Genomic DNA, 21,617 nt, shown 5'->3' on the forward strand with positions numbered 1-21,617 from the left:
ATTGCTAAGTGCGTTGCTAACGCTGAGGGTAATAGAAAGGATTATGAACTGCGTCTTAACCAATCAGATTTCAGTATTTAACATTAAAGTATAACAATAAATAATATCACATGTTATACCATCTTTCCAATTTGTTTGTTTTAGAAAGGAAATAATGACTTAGATACAATCATCAAAAGGCATTTGTTCTTTATTATTTCCCACAACATATACTCATTACTATATAATAATGAATAAGAAGTATGTAGGTCAAGGAGATGAAACGTGCAATTTTGGATAAAAAAATGATATTTAATAAAATAGAATTCAGTAAACATAATTAAACAAAATTAATCCCTAGTCGGATTCCAACTGGTGATCTGTGGTTCACAAGCCCGTTACTTTAACCACTTTGCTATGAGGATATACAACCAACTCAATTGATACAGTTTTATACAACAAAACTTTATATCGTCATCTTGTGATGTAATCTTACAGAAATAAGTCTGCATGGATGTAGTGAGGAACCTTAAGGCTCAGATTTTGCATCCAAGTTGGTCTTGTCTTTCAGTATCCCCCGATACATCATCCAAGCAAGTTACATGTATTTAGCAAGTTTAGAACTAGTAACAATTTAGATATGGGCAAATTTTAACAGGATGTCAAGTCCAAGGGTAAAGCATGAATTACCAGAATGAGGTAAGTCTTCCATAATATGCTATTGCATGTGTACTGTAAACAGATTTTATTAAGCTTGTGCAATATGAAGCAAAATTTGATTTTTCAGTAGGTTAGCATAGATTTGCTTTCTAAATTTACCTAAATTTTTTTTTACAAACATGTATTTTGGTGATGTGATTTAGCTGAAACTCTTTTCCATAAAAACGCAACATAAAATTACACAGCTATTAATTTAAAAAATGTAATAGCCTTTACAGTAACATGGGCATTAAAATGTGTACAGGTCAACTTTGTGCTATATACATCTATCAGAATATCGAAAAAAAATAAGGTATGTGCAATGGGAATATCCCACCTAAGACAGGTTAAGAAAGAAACTCAACATGTGTAAGCATGTGTAAGCATATTTTAATTAAATTCATTATCAACAAATCTACAAGAGTCAATCTGTCCATGTCCTTGTCACTTGTAACATTTCCTCACATTTCACCTCGGGCCATTTTACTTTTAATTCTCGCCTCCCGAACCATCAGTCTTCTTTCTCTTTCATATTCTTTCATTCTTAGCACAAAACTGAAAATAATCATTGAATGTCATTTTTAAGAGTGAAAAGAAAAGACAATTCATTATGATATAGTATAAAAAAATCCAAAGATTCATCTTTTGAAATGCCAACTCTAGCTTGTCAGGTTTCAATAATGGCTAAAATTAAAAATCTACTGGGATTTTACATGTCAAATGACATGAAAGTACTCCGTGTGACAACACTAAAGAATTTTTTGAGGTGTTCTGAGTATATTTCCAAAGATTTTTAGGATAATCTAATTTTCGCTTTTTTGCTACCACTTTTACATTGCAAAACATTCAATACGGAGAAATTATATAAGGTATTGTTAACTATAAGAAACTTTTAAATTGCAAAAAATATCTGAGGCAAATAAAAAATTACACATTTTCTCCATTTTTGCAAATTTTGTGACACATGAAAATAACCGGATATACTGGTACTGTACCAGTTATAGGTTAAAAGCAATTATCAGCTAAACTGAGAGTTCAAGTTTAAAGCATACATGCATATGGGACTGACATTTTTTTTACATCAGTTGTCTGTCACAAATAAAGGAAAGTAAGTTTCCTTTAAAACATTCTTGAATAGTTTTAAACATGAGCCTAAACATTCATTGTTTACCTGCTAAATAAATTTACATTTTGGCACTTTTAGCAGTGGGGGAAGTGAAAAATAAGTTAATTTAATCTCTCTTTGTGATATGTCATTATATACCTTCTTTGATTGGACATATAATAGCAACACATAAACAAAAGGAATTCACTAAATTCTGAGAGGTTCATAAAATAGTTGAACGCATGATTGCACAATTACGTATTGAATAGTCAACTTACTCTTCTATTTGGTTTATAAGTGTATGATAACAAAGGGATAATTTTATGAGTTTTCAACTTTCGCGTATGCATCATACCCCCTTCAACCTTTAGTCTGACCCCACGAGGGGCATAATTCAAGTAACGTTTGCAGAGTATTAATTCAACATGACTGATGTACATTGATTTTAATTTGTTATCATCACAAAGCTGATAACTGGTGTAGTTAATTGTAAAACTTGGCAAATTCTGGGCGAGTTAAAAGCACAAAAAACAAGATGTTGTTGACTCAAATAATGATATAACCTAACAAATGGATAAAAAGGTTAATTAATATTAGCACCAATAAGCCACAAAAAGTGTTGAAAGAAAAAATGTTTTTATTATATTTTCATAATTTCTCTGCTGAAAATATGACTTTTAAACTTACTCTTCATGTTCACACGCCTGAAAATCCTGAAATACAAGATCACAAGGCAGATATGGCCATTTATTATCTTTCTTGCAGTCCAAAAATTTTATGTACATGTATGCACAATAATCCCTTCTTCTCAATGGGAGAAGGTGAGCATCCATCTCTTCGAGTGTTACTTTTGGATCTTGAAGGGAAAAAAAACGAGTATTAATCATGCAATCATGTACATAAATTGTTTAGCTTAGTAAACATTAATTTAGAAAAGTGTTGTTTCGAATTTCCTCTATACATTCAAGCATACATACCTCTAATTTTCCTTCCATTGGGAAAGCCAACGAAGGGATCAAACGTGGGCTCTTTTTTCCAGTCTGGTCGTAACTCAGGACCATACCATAAGTCCCTAACGGGTGCACAATTAGCCTGTCCCATATTCAGGGCTCTCTCCTTTCGTTGACCGAGAGCACAGAGACGGTTCTTTGTCTATTCGCGAATAAAGTGTTTGAACACTGTTATCGGGATTCTCACTGCCCAGTCAGTTTTTGGCAAACAAGTAAATTTTAGAAATGTATACTTTTAGGCCCACATGTTTATGGTTTATACGACTTAAATATTGATCGCATATATTTGGATATCGTCAGTTCAATGACACACAAGGCTATGCCGACTAACATACCAATGAGCCCCTTTCATATTTTTAAAATATCTTTAGATCTTTTAAAAAAAAACCTGCAGCTTTGCAGGTCTGAGTGATGAAAAGACGCATTAGTTCTGTACTTGAATACGTAGTTTGCACACAAAACAACTTGTAAAACCTTTAAAATTTTGCTTATATAAAACAAAGATTACTCCTTTTTTATAGTAATTGGGGTGAAACTTCTAGGGAACGAGACGGAAGACACCCCTTATATTTTGGAACAAGTTAACAAATTACATTGGCCTTTTCTTACTTCCGGTCTCATGGTCGACACACACTAACAGTATGGTGAGCATAATTGATAGAAAAACGCCATTTTTATTCAATTGTACTTCATTATTAGCTTATATGGATAGTCTTCATCTCAATAGTTGCAATAGATATAACGTTATACATGAGGCCATGAGGCTTATGTTGATTATCTATGATTCATAGATAATTTTATTGGGGGGGGGGGGGGATGTTTTCCTTGTTCTAGACAGTGATACATTTAAATATACAATGGTTTCCATGTCTCAGTTTTATCAAACTGTAAGTAGTCTTGACATAAAATTCAAAAGTAAAATTTTATCACGTTAACCCATTTAGAATTAGAGGCACATTATCTGGGTAATTGCTCGCTTAAACAATCTCGTCAAGCTGGAGGTTTTGGCGAAACGGGTCATTTGACTCTGATCTCTTATTCACTCTGATTAGATTTGCCCCAAGTACTCAGACACTGATTGTCGGGTGCTCATCTGATCAATAACGATGAGCAGTTTAATTAAACTCAATGATAAGAGGGAGAGACCGATCCTTTGGAAAGTTTTTCCGAAAGTATTGTAGTAGTTGGGGCTATATGGACCATGGATATCGGCCTGGGTAGCTCAGTGGTAGAGCTCCTGACTAGAGTTGCAGGTGTCTCGGGTTCGATTCCCGGTCCAGCCATTCGTTGTATTTATATACTCATTCCTCCTTTCCTACTACAGATGGTGCCGTGGCCTTCCTTGTTCAGGCATATATATATATATATATGTCCTGACAAGGTGAACTTGTGTTGGGTCTTCGGGGTCAAAGACTATTTAAGGAGGGAGGAAAATGTAGTAGTTGGGGCTATATGGACCGTGGATATCGGCCTGGGTAGCTCAGTGGTAGAGCTCCTGATTAGAGTTGCAGGGGTTCCGGGTTCGATTCTCGGTCCAGCCATATGTTTTCGTTGTATTTATATACTCATTCCTCCTTTCCTACTACAGTATCATTTTACTTAAATATTTTGTTATGGCAAGTTGTATTCATTGGGGTAATTAAAACTGTAAGTATTTTTAAAAGTGTCATTTTATTAATGACTGATACAAATATGAAATAAGGCATCATTAAAATTTAACATACAGTTCTAACTTGGTGCAGAACTCTCTGTATTTCTTATTTTAATTTCATAATAATTTTATCCGTAAGTTAACTGAAATGCAGCGTAAAATTTTACAGCTCTGGAAATAATTAAGAAATCATTTAGTAATGTGAAAAATTAACTTTAAATTAACAATTCTCTATAACTAGTAAATCATTTACAGTTTTACATTGTTTTATACATAATTAAGTGTAAACTCAGAAAATTGGTTAAAAATGCCTTCCCTTCAAACAGAACAAATGTTTATAACATTTAATAGTTGTTTCATAAAACACAATGTTATCAAACATTTGAGGTATGTTTAGTGTGATGGATACAAGTGTTAGAGCTTCAGCCATTATGCCACCTGTATTGAAAGTTTGAAACAAGGAGAAACCAATTGGTACGAAACCTCTTGGTGCAAACTCGTGTTTGGGGTGAACCCACCTGTTACCATCTATTTAATTTGATATCAGACATTTCTTCGATGCAACCAAACAAGTGAAGATAAAAAAGGCTTTACTTAAAGTCAATGTGAATCTTAATTTTAATTGAAATTTTTTATTTTATTCATACATTTCAGAAACCAATTCTCTTGCATGGACACGAGCGGTCCATCACTCAAATCAAGTATAATAGGGAAGGAGATCTGATATTTTCCTGTGCTAAAGACTCGCAGCCCAATGTCTGGTACTCTCTGAATGGAGAAAGACTGGGTTCTTTCAGAGGCCATAATGGCGCTGTGTGGAACATTGATGTCAACTGTATCCTTTGTTACTATAAAATCATTATGATCCTATAAAGCAGTTTTTATATAAAAAAAAAAATTTTAAAATATGAAGGAGTTCAAATTGAATATGGAAATATGGAAGTCCTAGATTATTAGATTCAAAGATTTTAACAATATTTTGTTAACATGATGAACACAAATTCTGGTTTTCCTGAACTGCTTCCAGGGGAGTCAACAAAAGTGCTGACAGCAAGTGCAGACAACACCTGTAAACTGTGGGATTGTGAAACAGGTAACTGAGAGTGTCAGTAGTCAGCAAGCACTGATTGTGTCAGGGGCAAGTAAGCATTGACATTTTCGGTAGTGAGGAAGATCTGGCAGTGTTGGTAATAATCAAGTACTGACCGTGTCAACAGTGAGAAAGCATTGGCAGTGTCAGCAGTGAGAAAGCACTGACAGTGTCAGCAATGAGAAAGCACTAGCAGTGACAACAGTGAGAAAGCATTAGCAGTGTCAGCAGTGAGAAAGCACTGACAGTGTCAGCAATGAGAAAGCACTAGCAGTGACAACAGTGAGAAAGCATTGGCAGTGTCAACAGTGAGAAAGCACTGACAGTAAAGGCAGTGAGAAAGCACTGGCAGTGTCAGCAGTGAGAAATCACTAGCAGTGAAAGCAGTAAGAAAGTACTGGCAGTGTCAGCAAGGAGAAAGCACTGACAGTGTCAACAGTGAGAAAGTACTGGCACTGAAGGCAGTGAGAAAGCACTGGCAGTGTTAGCAGTGAGAAAGCACTGGCAGTGTTAGCAGTGAGAAAGCACTAGCAGTGTCAGCAGTGAGAAAGCACTAGCAGTGACAACAGTGAGAAAGCATTGGCAGTGTCAACAGTTAGAAAGCACTGACAGTAAAGGCAGTGAGAAAGCACTGGCAGTGTCAGCAGTGAGAAAGCACTAGCAGTGAAAGCAGTAAGAAAGTACTGGCAGTGTCAGCAAGGAGAAAGCACTGACAGTGTCAACAGTGAGAAAGTACTGGCACTGAAGGCAGTGAGAAAGCACTGGCAGTGTTAGCAGTGAGAAAGCACTGGCAGTGTTAGCAGTGAGAAAGCACTAGCAGTGTCAGCAGTGAGAAAGCATTAGCAGTGTCAGCAATGAGAAAGCACTGGCAGTGTCAGCAATGAGAAAGCACTGGCAGTGTCAGCAGTGAGAAAGCACTAGCAGTGACAACAGTGAGAAAGCATTGGCAGTGTCAACAGTTAGAAAGCACTGACAGTAAAGGCAGTGAGAAAGCACTGGCAGTGTCAGCAGTGAGAAAGCACTAGCAGTGAAAGCAGTAAGAAAGTACTGGCAGTGTCAGCAAGGAGAAAGCACTGACAGTGTCAACAGTGAGAAAGTACTGGCACTGAAGGCAGTGAGAAAGCACTGGCAGTGTTAGCAGTGAGAAAGCACTGGCAGTGTTAGCAGTGAGAAAGCACTAGCAGTGTCAGCAGTGAGAAAGCACTGGCAGTGTCAGCAATGAGAAAGCACTGACAGTGTCAGCAATGAGAAAGCACTAGCAGTGACAACAGTGAGAAAGCATTGGCAGTGTCAACAGTTAGAAAGCACTGACAGTAAAGGCAGTGAGAAAGCACTGGCAGTGTCAGCAGTGAGAAAGCACTAGCAGTGAAAGCAGTAAGAAAGTACTGGCAGTGTCAGCAAGGAGAAAGCACTGACAGTGTCAACAGTGAGAAAGTACTGGCACTGAAGGCAGTGAGAAAGCACTGGCAGTGTTAGCAGTGAGAAAGCACTGGCAGTGTTAGCAGTGAGAAAGCACTAGCAGTGTCAGCAGTGAGAAAGCATTAGCAGTGTCAGCAATGAGAAAGCACTGGCAGTGTCAGCAATGAGAAAGCACTGGAAGTGTCAGCAGTGAGGAAGCACTAGCAGTGTCAGCAGTGAGAAAGCATTGGCAGTGTCAACAGTGAGAAAGCACTGACAGTAAAGGCAGTGAGAAAGCACTGGCAGTGTCAGCAGTGAGAAAGCACTGACCAGTGAAAGCAGTAAGAAAGTACTGGCAGTGTCAGCAAGGAGAAAGCACTGACAGTGTCAACAGTGAGAAAGTACTGGCACTGAAGGCAGTGAGAAAGCACTGGCAGTGTTAGCAGTGAGAAAGCACTGGCAGTGTTAGCAGTGAGAAAGCACTAGCAGTGTCAGCAGTGAGAAAGCATTAGCAGTGTCAGCAATGAGAAAGCACTGGCAGTGTCAGCAATGAGAAAGCACTGGGAGGGTCAGCAGTGAGGAAGCACTAGCAGTGTCAGCAGTGAGAAAGCACTGGCAGTGTCAGCAATGAGAAAGCACTGGCAGTGTCAGCAGTAAGGAAGCACTAGCAGTGTCAGCAGTGAGAAAGCACTGGCAGTGTCAGCAGTGAGAAAGCACTAGCAGTGACAACAGTGAGAAAGCACTAGCAGTGTCAGCAGTGAGAAAGCACTAGCAGTGTCAACAGTGAGAAAGTACTGGCAGTGAAGGCAGTGAGAAAGCACTAGCAGTGTCAGCAGTGAGAAAGCATTAGCAGTGTCAGCAATGAGAAAGCACTGGCAGTGTCAGCAATGAGAAAGCACTGGGAGGGTCAGCAGTGAGGAAGCACTAGCAGTGTCAGCAGTGAGAAAGCACTGACAGTGTCAGCAATGAGAAAGCACTGGCAGTGTCAGCAGTGAGAAAGCACTGGCAGTGTCAGCAGTGAGAAAGCACTAGCAGTGTCAGCAGTGAGAAAGCACTAGCAGTGTCAGCAGTGAGAAAGCACTAGCAGTGTCAACAGTGAGAAAGCACTGGCAGTGAAGGCAGTGAGAAAGCACTAGCAGTGTCAACAGTGAGAAAGCACTGGCAGTGAAGGCAGTGAGAAAGCACTGGCAGTGAAGGCAGTGAGAAAGTACTAGCAGTGTCAGCAGTGAGAAAGCATTGTCAGTGTCAGCAGTGAGGAGGCACTGGCAGTGAAGGCAGTGAGAAAGCACTGGCAGTGAGCACTAAATCATAGAAAGACAAGAAAATTACTGGCAAGAAAGAGGATTAAGGAAATTTTCAAAAGGGCAATACTGAGAGAGAGTACAGATTGAATGACTAAATGAGAGAAGCATTATCAAAAATAGTGTGCTATGGCTACCTTACACAATAAAGTTGATTTGTTATGGAGAAAAGGTGATCAAGTAGAAATGTTCAGAGAAATTTATAGTTGAAAAGGTAGAAGAATTTGTTTTACTTTTTAACATTTTGATTTTATTGATCTTTTTTTTTCAGTTGATTTTAGCATGTTTAGTAAGCAGTTTGTTTGTTTGTCGGAATAACTCTCTGTCAGATTGGGTCTGTTTTGTTTATTTTTCATATCTCCATTAATCAGTGCTTGATATGTGCAGGTAAAACCTTGGCTTCACTGGACACGGCGACAGCTGTCAGGACATGCGGCTTCTCCTTCAGTGGCCGTTACATCATGTACACAACTGACAAAACAATGGGACGACCATGCGAAATCCACATCTTTGACTTAAATGATATAAGTAAGTCCAGAAACAAATCAAAACTTGCATTTTCATCCAAACGTCATTAAAACCCATTTAGGTTAGCTTGCCTTTTCAATAAAATTCTTCTTATTTATTGCTGGCAAGTATTGCCTAATATTTTTTTTTTTTTTGAAATGTTGAATTTCTTTTTTATTCTGATAAAGCAAACTATTTAATAATAAAAAGCATGTCTTTGAAGGTTACAGGGACTGTAGATAAGGCATTTGTGTGTGTTTATTCCAGGGAATGGTGAACCCACGATGGTAATTCCCATCAGCAGCAGTAAGATCACATCAGCGGTGTGGGGGCCTTATGAAGAGTACATCATCACTGGACACGAAAACGGAGAGATTTGTCATTATGACCTTAAATCTGGGGACAAAATCATCAGCTGTAAAGAACACAGTAAGCAAATCAATGACCTCCAACTCTCCAAGGACATGTCCATGCTCATTTCTGCCTCAAAGGATACCACAGCAAAGGTAAATGTACACCTGGTTTTATACTTTAACTATACGCCTGTGTAAATTCATGCACTGGACTTGAACCGTAAAGGTTTCATCTCATTATAATACTCTTTTTGCTTGCATTCCTTCATCCCATCCTATGCTGTGGTAATTAAATGCTACTCCTTTCGTTTTACCCTTGACTTTCAGTGGAACATGTATTATAAATACCGATTCATTCGGCTACAGTCCTTGCAGAAATAACCCTTATATTATGTGAAATATTCATTCATTAAAATTAAAGTCACATAGTGTGAAGAAACAAAGTTTCAGAGAAGTTTGTGAATTACAGTAAACAAGGAAATATTTGCCGCCTTTTTATTTTCGCCCCTTTTACCCTTGTTGTAAGCAGGCAAATTTAAGATTGAGCGAGTTGTAATCTGTCAAATTATCTCTCTTTAAACACAACTGTGTCTGGCAAATTCAAGACAGGGTGAAACTCATTGTAATGGTAGGAGGGCGAAAATTACACGGGGCAATAATTATATGGGGCAAAAATAACCCTGTATACAGTATGCTTGAAAACTGTCCTAAGATAGCAACAAACTACCAGGTACTTTTGGACTAACCTTTGATGTTCTCAACATACAATGTTTTAGTCTGCCAGATCACATGTTCTTTATTTATTTATGTGGATTGTTATGCTTACAGAAATTTAAGTATCTAAGGAAGATATGTGCAGTAATATTTACAGTTTGAGGACTCAATAACGAATGGTTGAAGGTTACTTACTTAACAAAAATTTGAACAAAGCAGCTACACATTATATACCGAATAGATTCAGTGATAGACCTGCTTTTTGTGACCCACAAAACTTTTTGAAATCAATTTTCACCATTGTACTAATTTATTAATTGTGAAAATTGTGTAATTTTATTTCTTATTTCAGTTGTTTGAGACGGCGACACTGGGCCACATGAAGACCTACAAGACAGAACGACCCGTCAACTCGGCCTCCTTATCGCCTATCTATGACCATGTCAGTAGTTTGGTGGTCTTCTGTTCATTTCTGATTTCATTTAATATTGGTTGAAACATGCTTTCTGATTGGCTGAAAAATTACTCTATATATCATGTAAAGAATGTTGCCTTTGTTACATAAGACTAAAGTCAAAATGTATTAAAGCCTGATGTTACTTTTGAATATTGTACAATTAAATGTATTCTTAAAAATCAAATAACAGATCTTTTTCTACAGTTAATTGCAGAAAATTAAATTATAAGGAATGAACTCAATAGCTACCTAATTTATACTAATCATGGTTTATAAAGAGTAAACTGCCCCATGAAAATCTTGTTATATTTTACTTAGAGGGTTGGTTTCAAGAGTTGTTTAATTGAATCTCATTATAAATGTACAGTTACAGCAATGGAAGCATGACTGTAACCTTGACCCTTTTTTTTTTTTAACAGGTTGTGCTGGGTGGTGGTCAGGAAGCCATGGATGTCACCACCACATCCACCAAAGTTGGCAAATTCGATGCCCGGTTCTACCATCTCGTGTTTGAGGAGGAATTTGGGAGGGTCAAAGGTCATTTTGGTCCAATCAACAGTACAGCATTTCATCCAGATGGCAAAAGGTAAAGCGTCTCTATCAGCAATATGTGAAGTGTTAGATATAGTAACTATAATGATGAGTAGGTTCAGACTATGTCATCTTTGTACCTATCAGTTCATAAATAAGTTGAGGATGTTTAACTTGGGGTTATTTGTCAAAACTCATTATGTAAAATGATAGAATTGATACGAATCCTTTATTTTCGTTTATTGCTATTAATTGACGTCATTGTTAATGAATACTGTACAGATTTATTTTTTGCATCCACAGTTACAGCAGTGGAGGAGAGGACGGCTATGTCAGAGTTCACTATTTTGATCCCAGTTACTTTGATTTCCGCTTCGAGTTTTGATCAAGATCTGAACTAAGTGACTATTTATAGACTGCCATTGTCAGTGAAGACCCTCTGTGACTCATGTGGACCTTAGAAAATAAATCCTGGAAATTCAAACTCTGTGCTTTGTTGTATTTCTGCAGAGCTATTGTAGGGATTATGGAACTCCCAATCTGATCAAAACAGACCCATTTGATTCGCTTGCGTAGATTGATATTAAAACAAAATTGCTGGCCAAAACCTGGAATACATTACTGCTTATCCTTGTAGCAAAGCATTCAACATTTGCATATTTTCCGATTTTGAACCCTTTTGTGAATACAGAGGACAAATCGTTTTAAATAGTACTTTCATTTTTTTCATCACCTTAAGGTCAGACGACACGTTCCTCGAGCATCTTTTTTGTATCTCCTCGTAATAAAGAGTTCCAATAAAAATTATTATTTTTATAATGTAAATGATTTTTAAAATGATTAAAATTTACTTGTGTATGGATGTATTCCTAGATGGCTTAGTGGTTAGAGCCGTGGCCGCTCTCTGCCAGGAGCGTAGGTTCTAGAGGTTGTGAGTTCAAAGCCCGGCCCAATATAGTGAATTTCGCTGTGCTGTATTATTTATTTATTTTTATATCAGCAATTCAAGTGGATTTTTAAGAAGATTTTATAGGAAATTGCATTCTCTAGTGTTTTTTAGAAATGCCTGGTAAGGTATCCTAATTTTTTGCAAGAAAGCTTGTCAGAGTAGTAGTAAACCATTAACAAATTCCTTAAAAATGTTATATAAAATTGAGGAACGTGTCGTCTGACCTTAAGAAGTTGATTAATCAAGATTACTTATTAGTAAAATTTATTATGAATATTTATTTTGAAATTCCTCAGAAACATGGCCTTCTATTGGGTTATTTTATATCCTTACTTAGTGATCTACATTAGTGGTTCAAAGAAACTCATTGTCTGGTGTACAAACAGACAGTATATTTTAACATCCAAGACTTATCTTCTCACTGCAAGGTACCAGCCGAGTAGCTGCAGGACTGTAGCTCCCGGTCTGAAAAAATTCGGATGGACGACCTGGGAGCTACAGTGCCTCCCATAGTAAATCAAAGTACTGAAGTACTGAGGGGAGTTGATTCTATCGATTTTCATTTATTTAAAATCAACGATATATGATTTTGCATGGCAAGTAGTATCAGTAATCGAAATATTTCTGAGAAATTGCATGGATCCAGGCAAGATTGAACTCTAGTCTTGTTCAACCGAACGCTCGGCTGTCTCCGTTTATCTCCGACAAGAAAGAGAGATTCAGTTTTGTCGGATATTAACGGAGACAGCGGAGCGTCTGGTTGAACGAGACTACATTGAACTCTAGCGTAGGAATACATAAGACTTTGAAAAATATCTAAACTGTTTGTACCATTTCAAATCTTACTATTTCCATGGTAGTAATAAATAAGTTTTCTTGAAAAACAATGCTTCAGAATACATTGCATCGAATTTATCGATTTTTTTCAAGAACTAAGTGTTGTCAGCATTATCGATTTGTGCTTAGGTCAAAACACTGTTTCACTTTCAGTTTGCCCGAGTAAGTGCATAGGAGAGTTGATTAAAATCAACTCCCAAAAACTGCAATTTACGGCGCACAAAAAAATGCGCTAGTTTTGGACTTATTAACCCTATTTTCACATTAATTCTGTAAAAATAATTAGAACCATAAAATTTTTCAGCAAAATTACTACTGATATCGTCACTTTACTTGCCTCAGACTTTCTCTTAAACATGATAACCGACCTCGGAAAATGAAGTTTGTTAATTTACGTCGAGATCGAGAGTCGCCATTTTTAAATGTAAACAAACTTGCACCACTTTAATTTACAGGGCTGGGAATGTTGTTTAAAAGAATATCAGAGGCAAGTAAAGTGACAATATCTTTAGTAATATGTCCGAGGAATTTTTTGGGATTAAATATTTTTACAGAATGAGATCGTAAATGAGATTAATAAGTCCAAACCTAGCGCATTTTTTGTGCGTCGTAAATTGCAGATTTTTACTATGGGAGGCACTGTAGCTCCCAGGTCGTCCATCCGATTTTTTTTTCAGACCGGGAGCTACAGTCCTGCAGCTACCAGCCAAGTAGAAGTCAATAGTGAAAGCTATAGGCATGCCAAATGATGTATTATTATAGTGTGGCAATCTTGACAAACTACTGAAAACCACTGCCATTATAAATAATTTATTTTGTTATATATACATGAGTATGTAAGTTTATGAAGTTACAATATTTCAACAAGATGATGGATGCAATATTAAGACAAGTTTCTTAATGACTGTATCATCGTTAACATTCCAGATAATCACAGCAATAGTTAAAGAATGTACTTCCAAAATAATGTTATCCAAATGGGTTACTTATTTCGACTTTTGGATCGAGAATTGCCAGACTTCTTGCGCTCACTTTTGGGGCTCTTTGGGGGTGTTTTCTTGGGTGTTGGTACTGGCGTTTTGGGCTTCAGGTTAAATCTTGGTGGAGGGCCTACAAAAGAACACAAGATTATCAGACTGGGAGAAACTGGAAGTCGGGGCTTTCAGTAAGGGGAAACAGGAGAAGATTTTTATCATTTCAATGATAAGAATAAGCAGCTTCAAATTATATACCGATAATTGGCAAAAACTAATGGAAATAAAGTAATTTTTAAAAAGCCTCTTCGAATGAGTAATTCGCCTCACTGAAAGCCCTAGTATGTAATATGAGTGGTAATGAGAAAGGAGTTATGTCTCTTTTTCCATGTGCAATGAGACTTTACTTTTACACGATGATGAACCAGACGGATACCTAATGCCTGCGGCCGCGGTAAACTGGTCCTGGCCAGTTTGAACTCGAGGTCCTCCTGTACGTCGGCGATGTTACACTTGACCTTCTCCACGACGAGGGAGGAGTAGGAACCAATGATCTCCTGGATTAACTCGCCCACTTTCTGAAGGTAAACCAAGCTTCATTGATTGATGTACAGATAGATACAAAACATTTATATATGAAACAATTTCAAATTGTTTTATTATAGTTTAAATAAAACCAAAACTTCATGTTTAGAATAGAAAGATATTGATACATGTACAGCCAAACTTGGTCGATTTTTAAACTGTAGACAGGACAAAGTCTCTGGGATATCCAAGAGATCCAAGATTTAGAAGTTTGAATACATTAACAAACCGTTTGGGACTCAAACTCATTTCTTGTTTGGTTTTCTGGTTATCAATGTTTGGGATACTGAAGGTACTTTATATCACAGTTGACTTTAAAAACATGTAGCTTTTAATAACAGAAACTATGAGAAATGGTGTACTTTTGTATCAAGTGGTAAATAAGTCAAAAGGGTAGGACCAAGGGCCCCTGGCAAACAGGGCCATGCAGCACTCTGACCACTGAGCATGAACACCTGACATTTGACAGATATTCACACACCTGTTAACACTGTTATTTTTGCCTACTTATTTTACCTCTACATGAGCTGTCTGATTTATTTTTGATGGATTATTCCAAGTACTGGTACTTTTATTACTTCTAATTCCTATTCAGTTTTTGTAAATACTGTCGACGTCTGATGACTGTAAACTTACCTCCTTAGAGAGGGGCTCCTGAACCCGACTTATTTTCTCCAGTCGTTCTTTCGCTTGTTTCTCTGCAGTTTCCAAAGTTTTGGCTTTCTCCTCTAGTCGTTTGTTGGCATGCTCAGCTTCCTCCCTCTGTATGTTCTCGTACTGTTTCTCATAATCCCACACAAGCTCAGGCTTGCTCTGTTTCATGCTGCCCGGGTCAGCGGGAGTCTCAACTCGTAGGGACACAGTAGGCTTTAAAATGTCTCTTTCTTGTGTAAACACATACTTAAACAGTTTAAAGTGTCTGAGATAGGTCTGGAATACAAAGTCTGTGTAAATAGGAAAATTTCTTTGACCAAGTACATCTGCCAACTCAAAAGACTGAAGTTTAAGAAACTGCAGGGCATCTGTGATGTCTTTGTCTGCAACAAGAAGTCAAGAACCGTGAAATCAGAAAAAGAAATTAACAAAGTGATTACCACCACACAGATACAAATGACACTTGTTTTGATGCTGGGAGGTATGGAGTTACTACTGTTGTTATACCTTTTGAGTCTTTAAGAATTCCATCACAAAAAGTCACCACTGTACACACTTGTCTCCATGTAAATCCTTTCTCTACAGCAAACATTAAGTTGTCGTACAGAAAGTCTACATAAATAGCATTCCTTAGATTATCATCGTCTTCTAGGCATGTCAGCTTCAACTGACTGGCCAAAAACGCCTTACCCTCATTCTTCTGTAAATACAAAGTAAGGAAATGTTTAGATGTGGTGGTATACTACTGTTTTATATTTAAACCAGTACGTACAAGGCTATATATATAAACTATATAAACGTGAACATTAAAAATTCACCGGTGTTATTTCAGCATCATGAGAAGGCCAGCTCTTGAGAACCATAACATATCTAATTCATAGTGTCTTAAAGCCAGTAATAAAATGCGAGCATTATATAGCTGTAACAATTATACAATGTGATAAAACAGAGAAAATTCGAAATAAATACATGTAATTGTGTCTGAAACACACATTACTTCGTGTTCTGTGTTCTCTAGTTTTATCAAAATACTCGTTAAAGATTGGAATTACTTTGGAATAAGAAAATTAATTGATAATTGATCAAACTCACTGGTAAGTTGGATATACTTTTGACAACCAAATCTGAGAGAGTGACGGCCATGTTGTTGCTACCAAGCCACTTTATGAAATATCGCTAACTTCTCGTTTGTTCCGTTTCATTATTGGGGCTGTACTTGTATGTCTTTTGAAAGAGATACTTAATATCAACAGAAAACGTGAATATTTTGTTACAGAGTTTATTAAGAACCATGCAATGCGGGTGATTTCTCTATGAAATGTAACTAGCAGGTGTTTGTTTTGAAAAGTCACGTGATTAGAAACGAGCTTTCAACGAGCATGTCTTAGCTGAAGGGATATTGACAGTTTTCGTATAAGCATGGAACTCTGTGTATTGATCTAGAGGACCGTAAGTTAGTAAATGTTTATCACACATCTTAGATATTTATTTGGTTTTGTTAATACAGTTGCCAATACGACACCGCTGGATTTTGTCTATGTCCAGATAACGTTACTCTGTATAACATGTATATGTTGCATACGTTATAGATGTTTTCATTTACAGAGTATAACAAGAGAATACACCATTAAACTGTAACGGTAATAGACACCTTGTTTCTGCACGTTGCATACTAGACCTATTTACTTTTGTATATGTTTTAAAATCTGTACATAATAACAAATATATATAGGCCTACACTAGAAAAATTATATATGTACTGCATCACATAATGATAATTGTAGAAGCTTGGGCTAAATGGACAGAGGATACAGTCTGTTAGATTAGTGAAAGAGCTCGTGACTAGAAATCCAAGCGCTGTTCAGACCTTCATTCCTTATCCAGAATTTACAAACAATGAATGTGACATGTTTAAAATAGTATGGTTCTTTACCACAAGTATATTATCAGGAAGAATAAAATCTCTCACTACACGTTCTATATATGTCATGAACTCAAATGCTACAAAGTTCATGTTTTATAGATGATGTACACATATGGTGGAGATATGATCAATTTTTTTTTTATCTTTAATATGCATAAGATATTTTACTGCCAGAAGACTGGAACAAATCAAGTTTCGTTTCAGCTTACCATTCAGCCCAATACAATCTCTCTCATTTTATTAATTGTATGCCTTTATCTCATTTTAAAAATGAAACTCAATAGGTATGCATTACATATTGATTTTGTTGAATGACTTGTTTGATTTTACAACAGTCCAACAAGTGAATAATGGATAAGGTGCATATTTTTCTCTTTTGTGACACAATTAGATGATATCACATGCTCCTCTGACAATGAAACCAACCACTTTTGTCTGTAAATTACAACCAAAACAATTTAAGTGAAAAGTCTATTAAGGAGTTTATTTTAGAGCTCGAAAATCAACATATTGATCCCAATATCCTGATCTTTTCCTCTTTATCAATCAGCACATAAATGAAACCCATCTGTTAATATTTACATTATGCTTTTTATAGTGATGGTAACTATGTATGAATTGATTTTTTCTCAGACAATGGATAAGACAACAAAAGACACCAAGAAACCAGATGAGAAAAAATTTATAGCTGCTGATGGTGGAGATGAAGCTAAAGGCCGAAACCCAAAGCGGGGACAAAAAGCTGAGACCAAAGACGCAAAGCCCCCCACAGAAAGAAAGAAGCCCAAACATGTAGGTACGGACAGTAGGAGCGTAGTGGAGATGGGAAACGAGAAGGAAGATACGGCCAACTTACGCAGCTCAATGACTGCGGGCAATGACACCAAAACCTGCTTCTTCTACAAAGATGAGGACTATCGTTTTCCGGGGGTCAAAATTGCACTCAATCCCCGCAAATACAAAAAATTTGACACACTGTGTTTAGAGCTATCTCGTAAAATTCCTGGCCTGGGTTTTGGGGTGAGATCAATCACCACACCTACCGGTCGCACCAGGATATCAAACCTGGATGCGCTGACACATGAGGGAAAATATGTTTGTTCTTCCAGTCGAGTGATGGTTCATGGATTAGACATGAATCGCGTTGGTGGTCGTGATGTGTGGCATTACGCTAGGCCTCCTAGTGGTCGGCGGGTGCTGAACCAGATTCTGAGGGAAGAGGTTGATTTTAAGGAGCCTCGTTTTAAAAAGTCCAAGAAGCCATATGACATGGCTACTGTGTACAACAAGAGCCAGCCAAAGAAGATTACGGTCCTGAAGAATGGAGACCCCACCTACAGGCACGTAGTGCTGTTAAACCGCAGGACTGCGCAGCAGTACGAACAAGTGTTACACGATCTCAGTGAGATGTTCAAGTTTGCCGTCAGAAAGTTGTGTACAACAGAGGGGAAAAGGGTAAGTCATGAATATGAATCTGATGCCTTTGTGTCTATTACTTTTGTCAACTTGTCAAAGTCTGTCATCAGTGCATGAATGATATTAAATAAGGTACAGTAACTGATGAATGTTTGCGTGAGGGTTTAAATCAGCAATGTCAGCAAATTGATGCCGTGACAGGAATTGCATCAGTTGATCAATACTTGTAACTCATGGGGATATAATTGTAGGTTGGAGGGCTGAATCAACTGTTTCTGGGTCCAGACACCTTGGTGTGTTGTGGGCCTGAGCCTTTCAGACACATGGATGGGGGAGGGTACTACGCCACCCCCAGAATTATGTCACGTGTGTCCCTGAATACAAGAGGCTCAGACTCTATTGCAAAACGTATGAAAGTGAAGAGAAACCGCATGACCAATACAAGTGAGTGAAAATTTTGGAATAAAGAAAAAGGTTTTTAGTTTTAAGTCATTTGCCTTTTGTAGAATAAGGGATTTTTTCTAATAAAGGATAAAGCGAATGTTACATGAGTTTTCTTTAAAAACCAGTCAACCTATTTCTTTTTGGAAGTTAAAGCAGGGTAATTACAGTGATATTTTGATTCTTTCAGAGGGAGAGTGGAAGGTGAGTATTAAGACGAATGGACACGCCTCCGCCTCGACACAGGCTCAGGTCACCATCACAGTGTACGGTCACAAGGGCAACTCTGGACCCATCTCTCTCGGCAGCGGGGACGGCAGCAACTTCAAATCGGGCAGCACAGACGAGTTTGATGTAAGCAGTATTAATATGAAGTATAATGCAGGTATTGCAATGATTTATAAGCTTGGATATTAATATGCAAGTCTTGTCTTGTGTTTTGTAGATTTCTGTAGGAAATGTGGGAGAGATTTACAAGATCCGAATCAGTCATGACAATTCTGGCGATTCTCCAGGCTGGCTATGTGATGAGGTATAATGTTTGTCAGTTCTAGTACTTACATTTGCCCCAGTATTTATATCTTACAGATGTGATAGAGCTATTAAGGAAGCACAAAAGTCCCCCCTGCCTCTTCCATATCACCATCATTCCATGCCTTACCTGTTCTTATTTTGTCCAGGTCAAGATGAGTGACAAGGACACAGATGAGGAGCTGACCTTCACCTGTCGTCGCTGGCTTGCGCGAGATGAAGATGACTTTGAAATTTGTCGCGAGCTTCCTGCCGTCAGAAAAGGAGAACCAATCCTGCCAGGTTGTAGAGCAAGAGTGCCTGGTTTATGACAGAACTGAACTAATGCTGTAAGGAATGTTTTTACGTTTGTTTTTTGGTTTACAGTGGTGCGGTACAGTGTTCACGTGACCACAGGAAACCTGTGGGGGGCTAGCACAGAGGCCAACGTGTACATGACGATGTATGGTGACCGTGGCGACACAGGGGTCCGACAGCTCTACTCTCCCAGCAAGGGCTGCTTCCAACAGGGCAAAGTAGGTCCTTCCAGACTTGTATCAAAGATTTACTATGTCATAGTCCAAGCATGGGCTGAACTGATACTTCACGATTGTTACATCTGTTAGAGTGTTATCATATTACCAGTTATTTCTCTCTGAATGTATCATCTTATATTTAAGTTACAATCAATAAGTGCAGAGCTGTGCACAAGTACTGTCAATAAACTGTTTATCTCCGGTTTTTGTTTAGACTGACACCTTTACTGTGGAGGCTGTGTCCCTAGGTCACCTGAAGAGGATCATCGTGGGCCACGACGGAACAGGGGCAGGTAATTCAGCTTCCCTAGAGTCACTGCTCATCAAAATAATGTAGTCCATAAATATGTGAGATTAGTTATTATATTTCATGGTTGAATACAATGTTTGATTCTATTCAGGGAATGGCTGGCACCTGGAGAAGATGGTGGTCAAGGAGCCCTCTGGTGGCAGAGGAAAAGACGAGTCGGTCTTTCACTGTGGAAAGTAAGAACAGTCTTCTATACAAGAAATAATTCAGAAGTTTTATGTGGCTATAAAAGAATTTTTGTAATTAAGCTGGAAATTAAGCTTTTTTCAGTAAATCCTCAGTATTTCACTTAAGCTGGAGAAAAAAAGAAGTTATTAAAACCAAATACTGGTAAATGTATTGGAGAGAATTTCCCTGTTTTCCTGAGTTTGACCCTGATTTCCTGAGTTTAACGCTGTTTACTTGTAGGTGGCTGGATGAGGGACAGGATGATGGAAAGATCGTGCGAGAGCTGAAGGTCCAGGAGGAGTACATGGATGATATCCTAGAGAAGCGCAATGTGAGTTCCCCAGACACCTGATAGTGTGCTAGACCCTGTGCTAGTCCAGCACATCTTGGTGTGCTTTGTGCCAGCACAGCGTGCTGTCTGTCTGTTTGTTTGTGCTTCACTGTTTTGTGTACCCTCTGTTGTGTGGTCTCTGGTATTATATTGATGACCTTTGCTTTCTAAACCATTGGCAAATTGGTGTATATGCATTGATATGAATCTTTCGATCAAAGACTACTGCAATATAATTAGGGAATTAATATTGCTTATACTGTGGAATCATTAGATTTCGTGGTGGCTCAATTTTCGTGGAATTTGTGGGTACCTCTCACCCACGAATTTACATCCTCCACGAATTTAATTGATTTGGGTTTTAAAATCACAACTCCCTTTATAGGTGTAATAGAATACACGAAATTACGTCCCCACGAACCTGTAAAATATAGGTCATCCACGAAAATTGGCCCCCACGAATTTTAATGATTCCACAGTATGGATTTATTGGGAAGTAAGATTTTGAAGAACTCTTCCATTCATACTATATATCTATTTTGTCTGCATAACTTAATTTGAGCATTTTGAATAATTTGTTATTATGGCATTGGGTTTTATTTATATACCGTTTTTTCAAATATTTATTTAATCTCTATTACCACATTTTTTAAGGTAATTTACGTTCTTGTTTTGTTTCTTTGACTAATATCTCTTGATTCTTCCAAACACTATTTCATTTGTGAATATTCCTGTTTTGACAAATTTATTTTGATTACTGAGACTATAAATATTTGATTCAATTTACCATTCTTGGAGAAAGCAAAGGTATTAAATAAGATGTCATTAGTTTATGTTAATATGTTGATTCGTTTTGTAGTTTATTTGTTTGGTTGAACATCTATATATTTTATATCCTTTTATTTTTGTTTATTTTACCTTTTGAAACTTAATTTGGCAAATACAATTGTAAGAATTTTAAAAATGCAATTGATTAAATCACTTTAAGTTTAATTCAAAGATTAACACCCTGTAGCTTTTGTTTAGTGAAAAACAATAGCACAATCATGATGTAGGTTCTGTCTGTTATGGGTGTGTGTGTAGCTTGATTTATGTGTCCCTTGTGTGTGTGTATCTTGTGTGTAGATCCTGTGTACATTGTGACCCTGTGTACATTGTGTGCTATGTAGAACCCGGTTTTAAGATTC

At 37.5% G+C, this 21,617-nt stretch overlaps 4 protein-coding genes across 8 annotated transcripts in view; 2 read left to right on the top strand and 2 right to left on the bottom strand.

The window, feature by feature from the left end:
- Positions 1 to 1,048: 1,048 nt before the first annotated feature.
- On the bottom strand, positions 1,049 to 2,952 carry LOC105341238 (NADH dehydrogenase [ubiquinone] 1 beta subcomplex subunit 7). Its single transcript, XM_011447653.3, has 3 exons — positions 2,761 to 2,952; positions 2,471 to 2,639; positions 1,049 to 1,233 (listed from the first exon to the last, which is right to left on the bottom strand). The coding sequence occupies exons 1-3, from the start codon at positions 2,882 to 2,884 to the stop codon at positions 1,140 to 1,142; spliced, it is 387 nt and encodes a 128-aa protein (XP_011445955.1). The 5' UTR covers positions 2,885 to 2,952; the 3' UTR covers positions 1,049 to 1,139.
- Positions 2,953 to 3,313: 361 nt separating this feature from the next.
- On the top strand, positions 3,314 to 11,279 carry LOC105341239 (eukaryotic translation initiation factor 3 subunit I). The gene is made up of 8 exons (XM_011447654.4): positions 3,314 to 3,437; positions 5,099 to 5,279; positions 5,472 to 5,537; positions 8,621 to 8,761; positions 9,008 to 9,246; positions 10,160 to 10,249; positions 10,684 to 10,850; positions 11,099 to 11,279. Exons 1-8 carry the CDS (start codon positions 3,435 to 3,437, stop codon positions 11,178 to 11,180), a joined length of 969 nt encoding a protein of 322 aa, XP_011445956.2. The 5' UTR covers positions 3,314 to 3,434; the 3' UTR covers positions 11,181 to 11,279.
- Positions 11,280 to 13,370: 2,091 nt separating this feature from the next.
- On the bottom strand, positions 13,371 to 16,021 carry LOC105341241 (uncharacterized protein C8orf74 homolog). Its single transcript, XM_034459200.2, has 5 exons — positions 15,887 to 16,021; positions 15,302 to 15,494; positions 14,777 to 15,177; positions 13,992 to 14,133; positions 13,371 to 13,691 (listed from the first exon to the last, which is right to left on the bottom strand). Exons 1-5 carry the CDS (start codon positions 15,935 to 15,937, stop codon positions 13,564 to 13,566), a joined length of 915 nt encoding a protein of 304 aa, XP_034315091.2. The 5' UTR covers positions 15,938 to 16,021; the 3' UTR covers positions 13,371 to 13,563.
- A 79-nt stretch (positions 16,022 to 16,100) lies between these two features.
- The window catches only part of LOC105341240 (lipoxygenase homology domain-containing protein 1), a 43,889-nt gene continuing 38,372 nt past the window's right edge, over positions 16,101 to 21,617 (top strand). For 3 of the 5 annotated variants that reach the window (XM_066066293.1, XM_066066297.1, XM_066066298.1), the window contains exons 1-10: positions 16,101 to 16,243; positions 17,352 to 18,173; positions 18,386 to 18,578; positions 18,766 to 18,929; positions 19,021 to 19,107; positions 19,256 to 19,388; positions 19,473 to 19,621; positions 19,836 to 19,914; positions 20,023 to 20,107; positions 20,340 to 20,430. In XM_066066293.1, coding sequence (XP_065922365.1) covers positions 17,355 to 18,173; positions 18,386 to 18,578; positions 18,766 to 18,929; positions 19,021 to 19,107; positions 19,256 to 19,388; positions 19,473 to 19,621; positions 19,836 to 19,914; positions 20,023 to 20,107; positions 20,340 to 20,430 — 1,800 coding nt within the window. In that variant the 5' untranslated portion in view covers positions 16,101 to 16,243; positions 17,352 to 17,354. Of the gene's footprint in view, positions 16,248 to 16,399; positions 16,435 to 17,351; positions 18,174 to 18,385; positions 18,579 to 18,765; positions 18,930 to 19,020; positions 19,108 to 19,255; positions 19,389 to 19,472; positions 19,622 to 19,835; positions 19,915 to 20,022; positions 20,108 to 20,339; positions 20,431 to 21,617 lie in introns of all 5 variants that reach the window. The other 2 variants (XM_066066296.1, XM_066066294.1) reach the window with 2 other exon arrangements.

This window comes from Magallana gigas, chromosome 7 (genome assembly GCF_963853765.1).
Source record: "Magallana gigas chromosome 7, xbMagGiga1.1, whole genome shotgun sequence".
Lineage (NCBI taxonomy): Eukaryota > Metazoa > Mollusca > Bivalvia > Ostreida > Ostreidae > Magallana > Magallana gigas.

Excerpts from the sequence above, each read along its gene's own strand:
- LOC105341238 (XM_011447653.3), bottom strand. The coding sequence starts at position 2,884 with ATGGGACAGGCTAATTGTGCACCCGTTAGGGACTTATGGTATGGTCCT. Across the intron at positions 2,640-2,760 it reads CAATGGAAGGAAAATTAGAG|ATCCAAAAGTAACACTCGAA; the intron begins GTATGTATGCTT and ends TTTCCCTTCAAG. Across the intron at positions 1,234-2,470 it reads CAGGCGTGTGAACATGAAGA|TTTTGTGCTAAGAATGAAAG; the intron begins GTAAGTTTAAAA and ends GATTATTTTCAG.
- LOC105341239 (XM_011447654.4), top strand. Across the intron at positions 8,762-9,007 it reads CTTTGACTTAAATGATATAA|GGAATGGTGAACCCACGATG; the intron begins GTAAGTCCAGAA and ends TGTTTATTCCAG. Across the intron at positions 10,250-10,683 it reads TATCGCCTATCTATGACCAT|GTTGTGCTGGGTGGTGGTCA; the intron begins GTCAGTAGTTTG and ends TTTTTTTAACAG.
- LOC105341241 (XM_034459200.2), bottom strand. The coding sequence starts at position 15,937 with ATGGCCGTCACTCTCTCAGATTTGGTTGTCAAAAGTATATCCAACTTA. Across the intron at positions 15,495-15,886 it reads AAAGTATATCCAACTTACCA|AAGAATGAGGGTAAGGCGTT; the intron begins GTGAGTTTGATC and ends TTGTATTTACAG. Across the intron at positions 15,178-15,301 it reads AATTCTTAAAGACTCAAAAG|ACAAAGACATCACAGATGCC; the intron begins GTATAACAACAG and ends TTCTTGTTGCAG.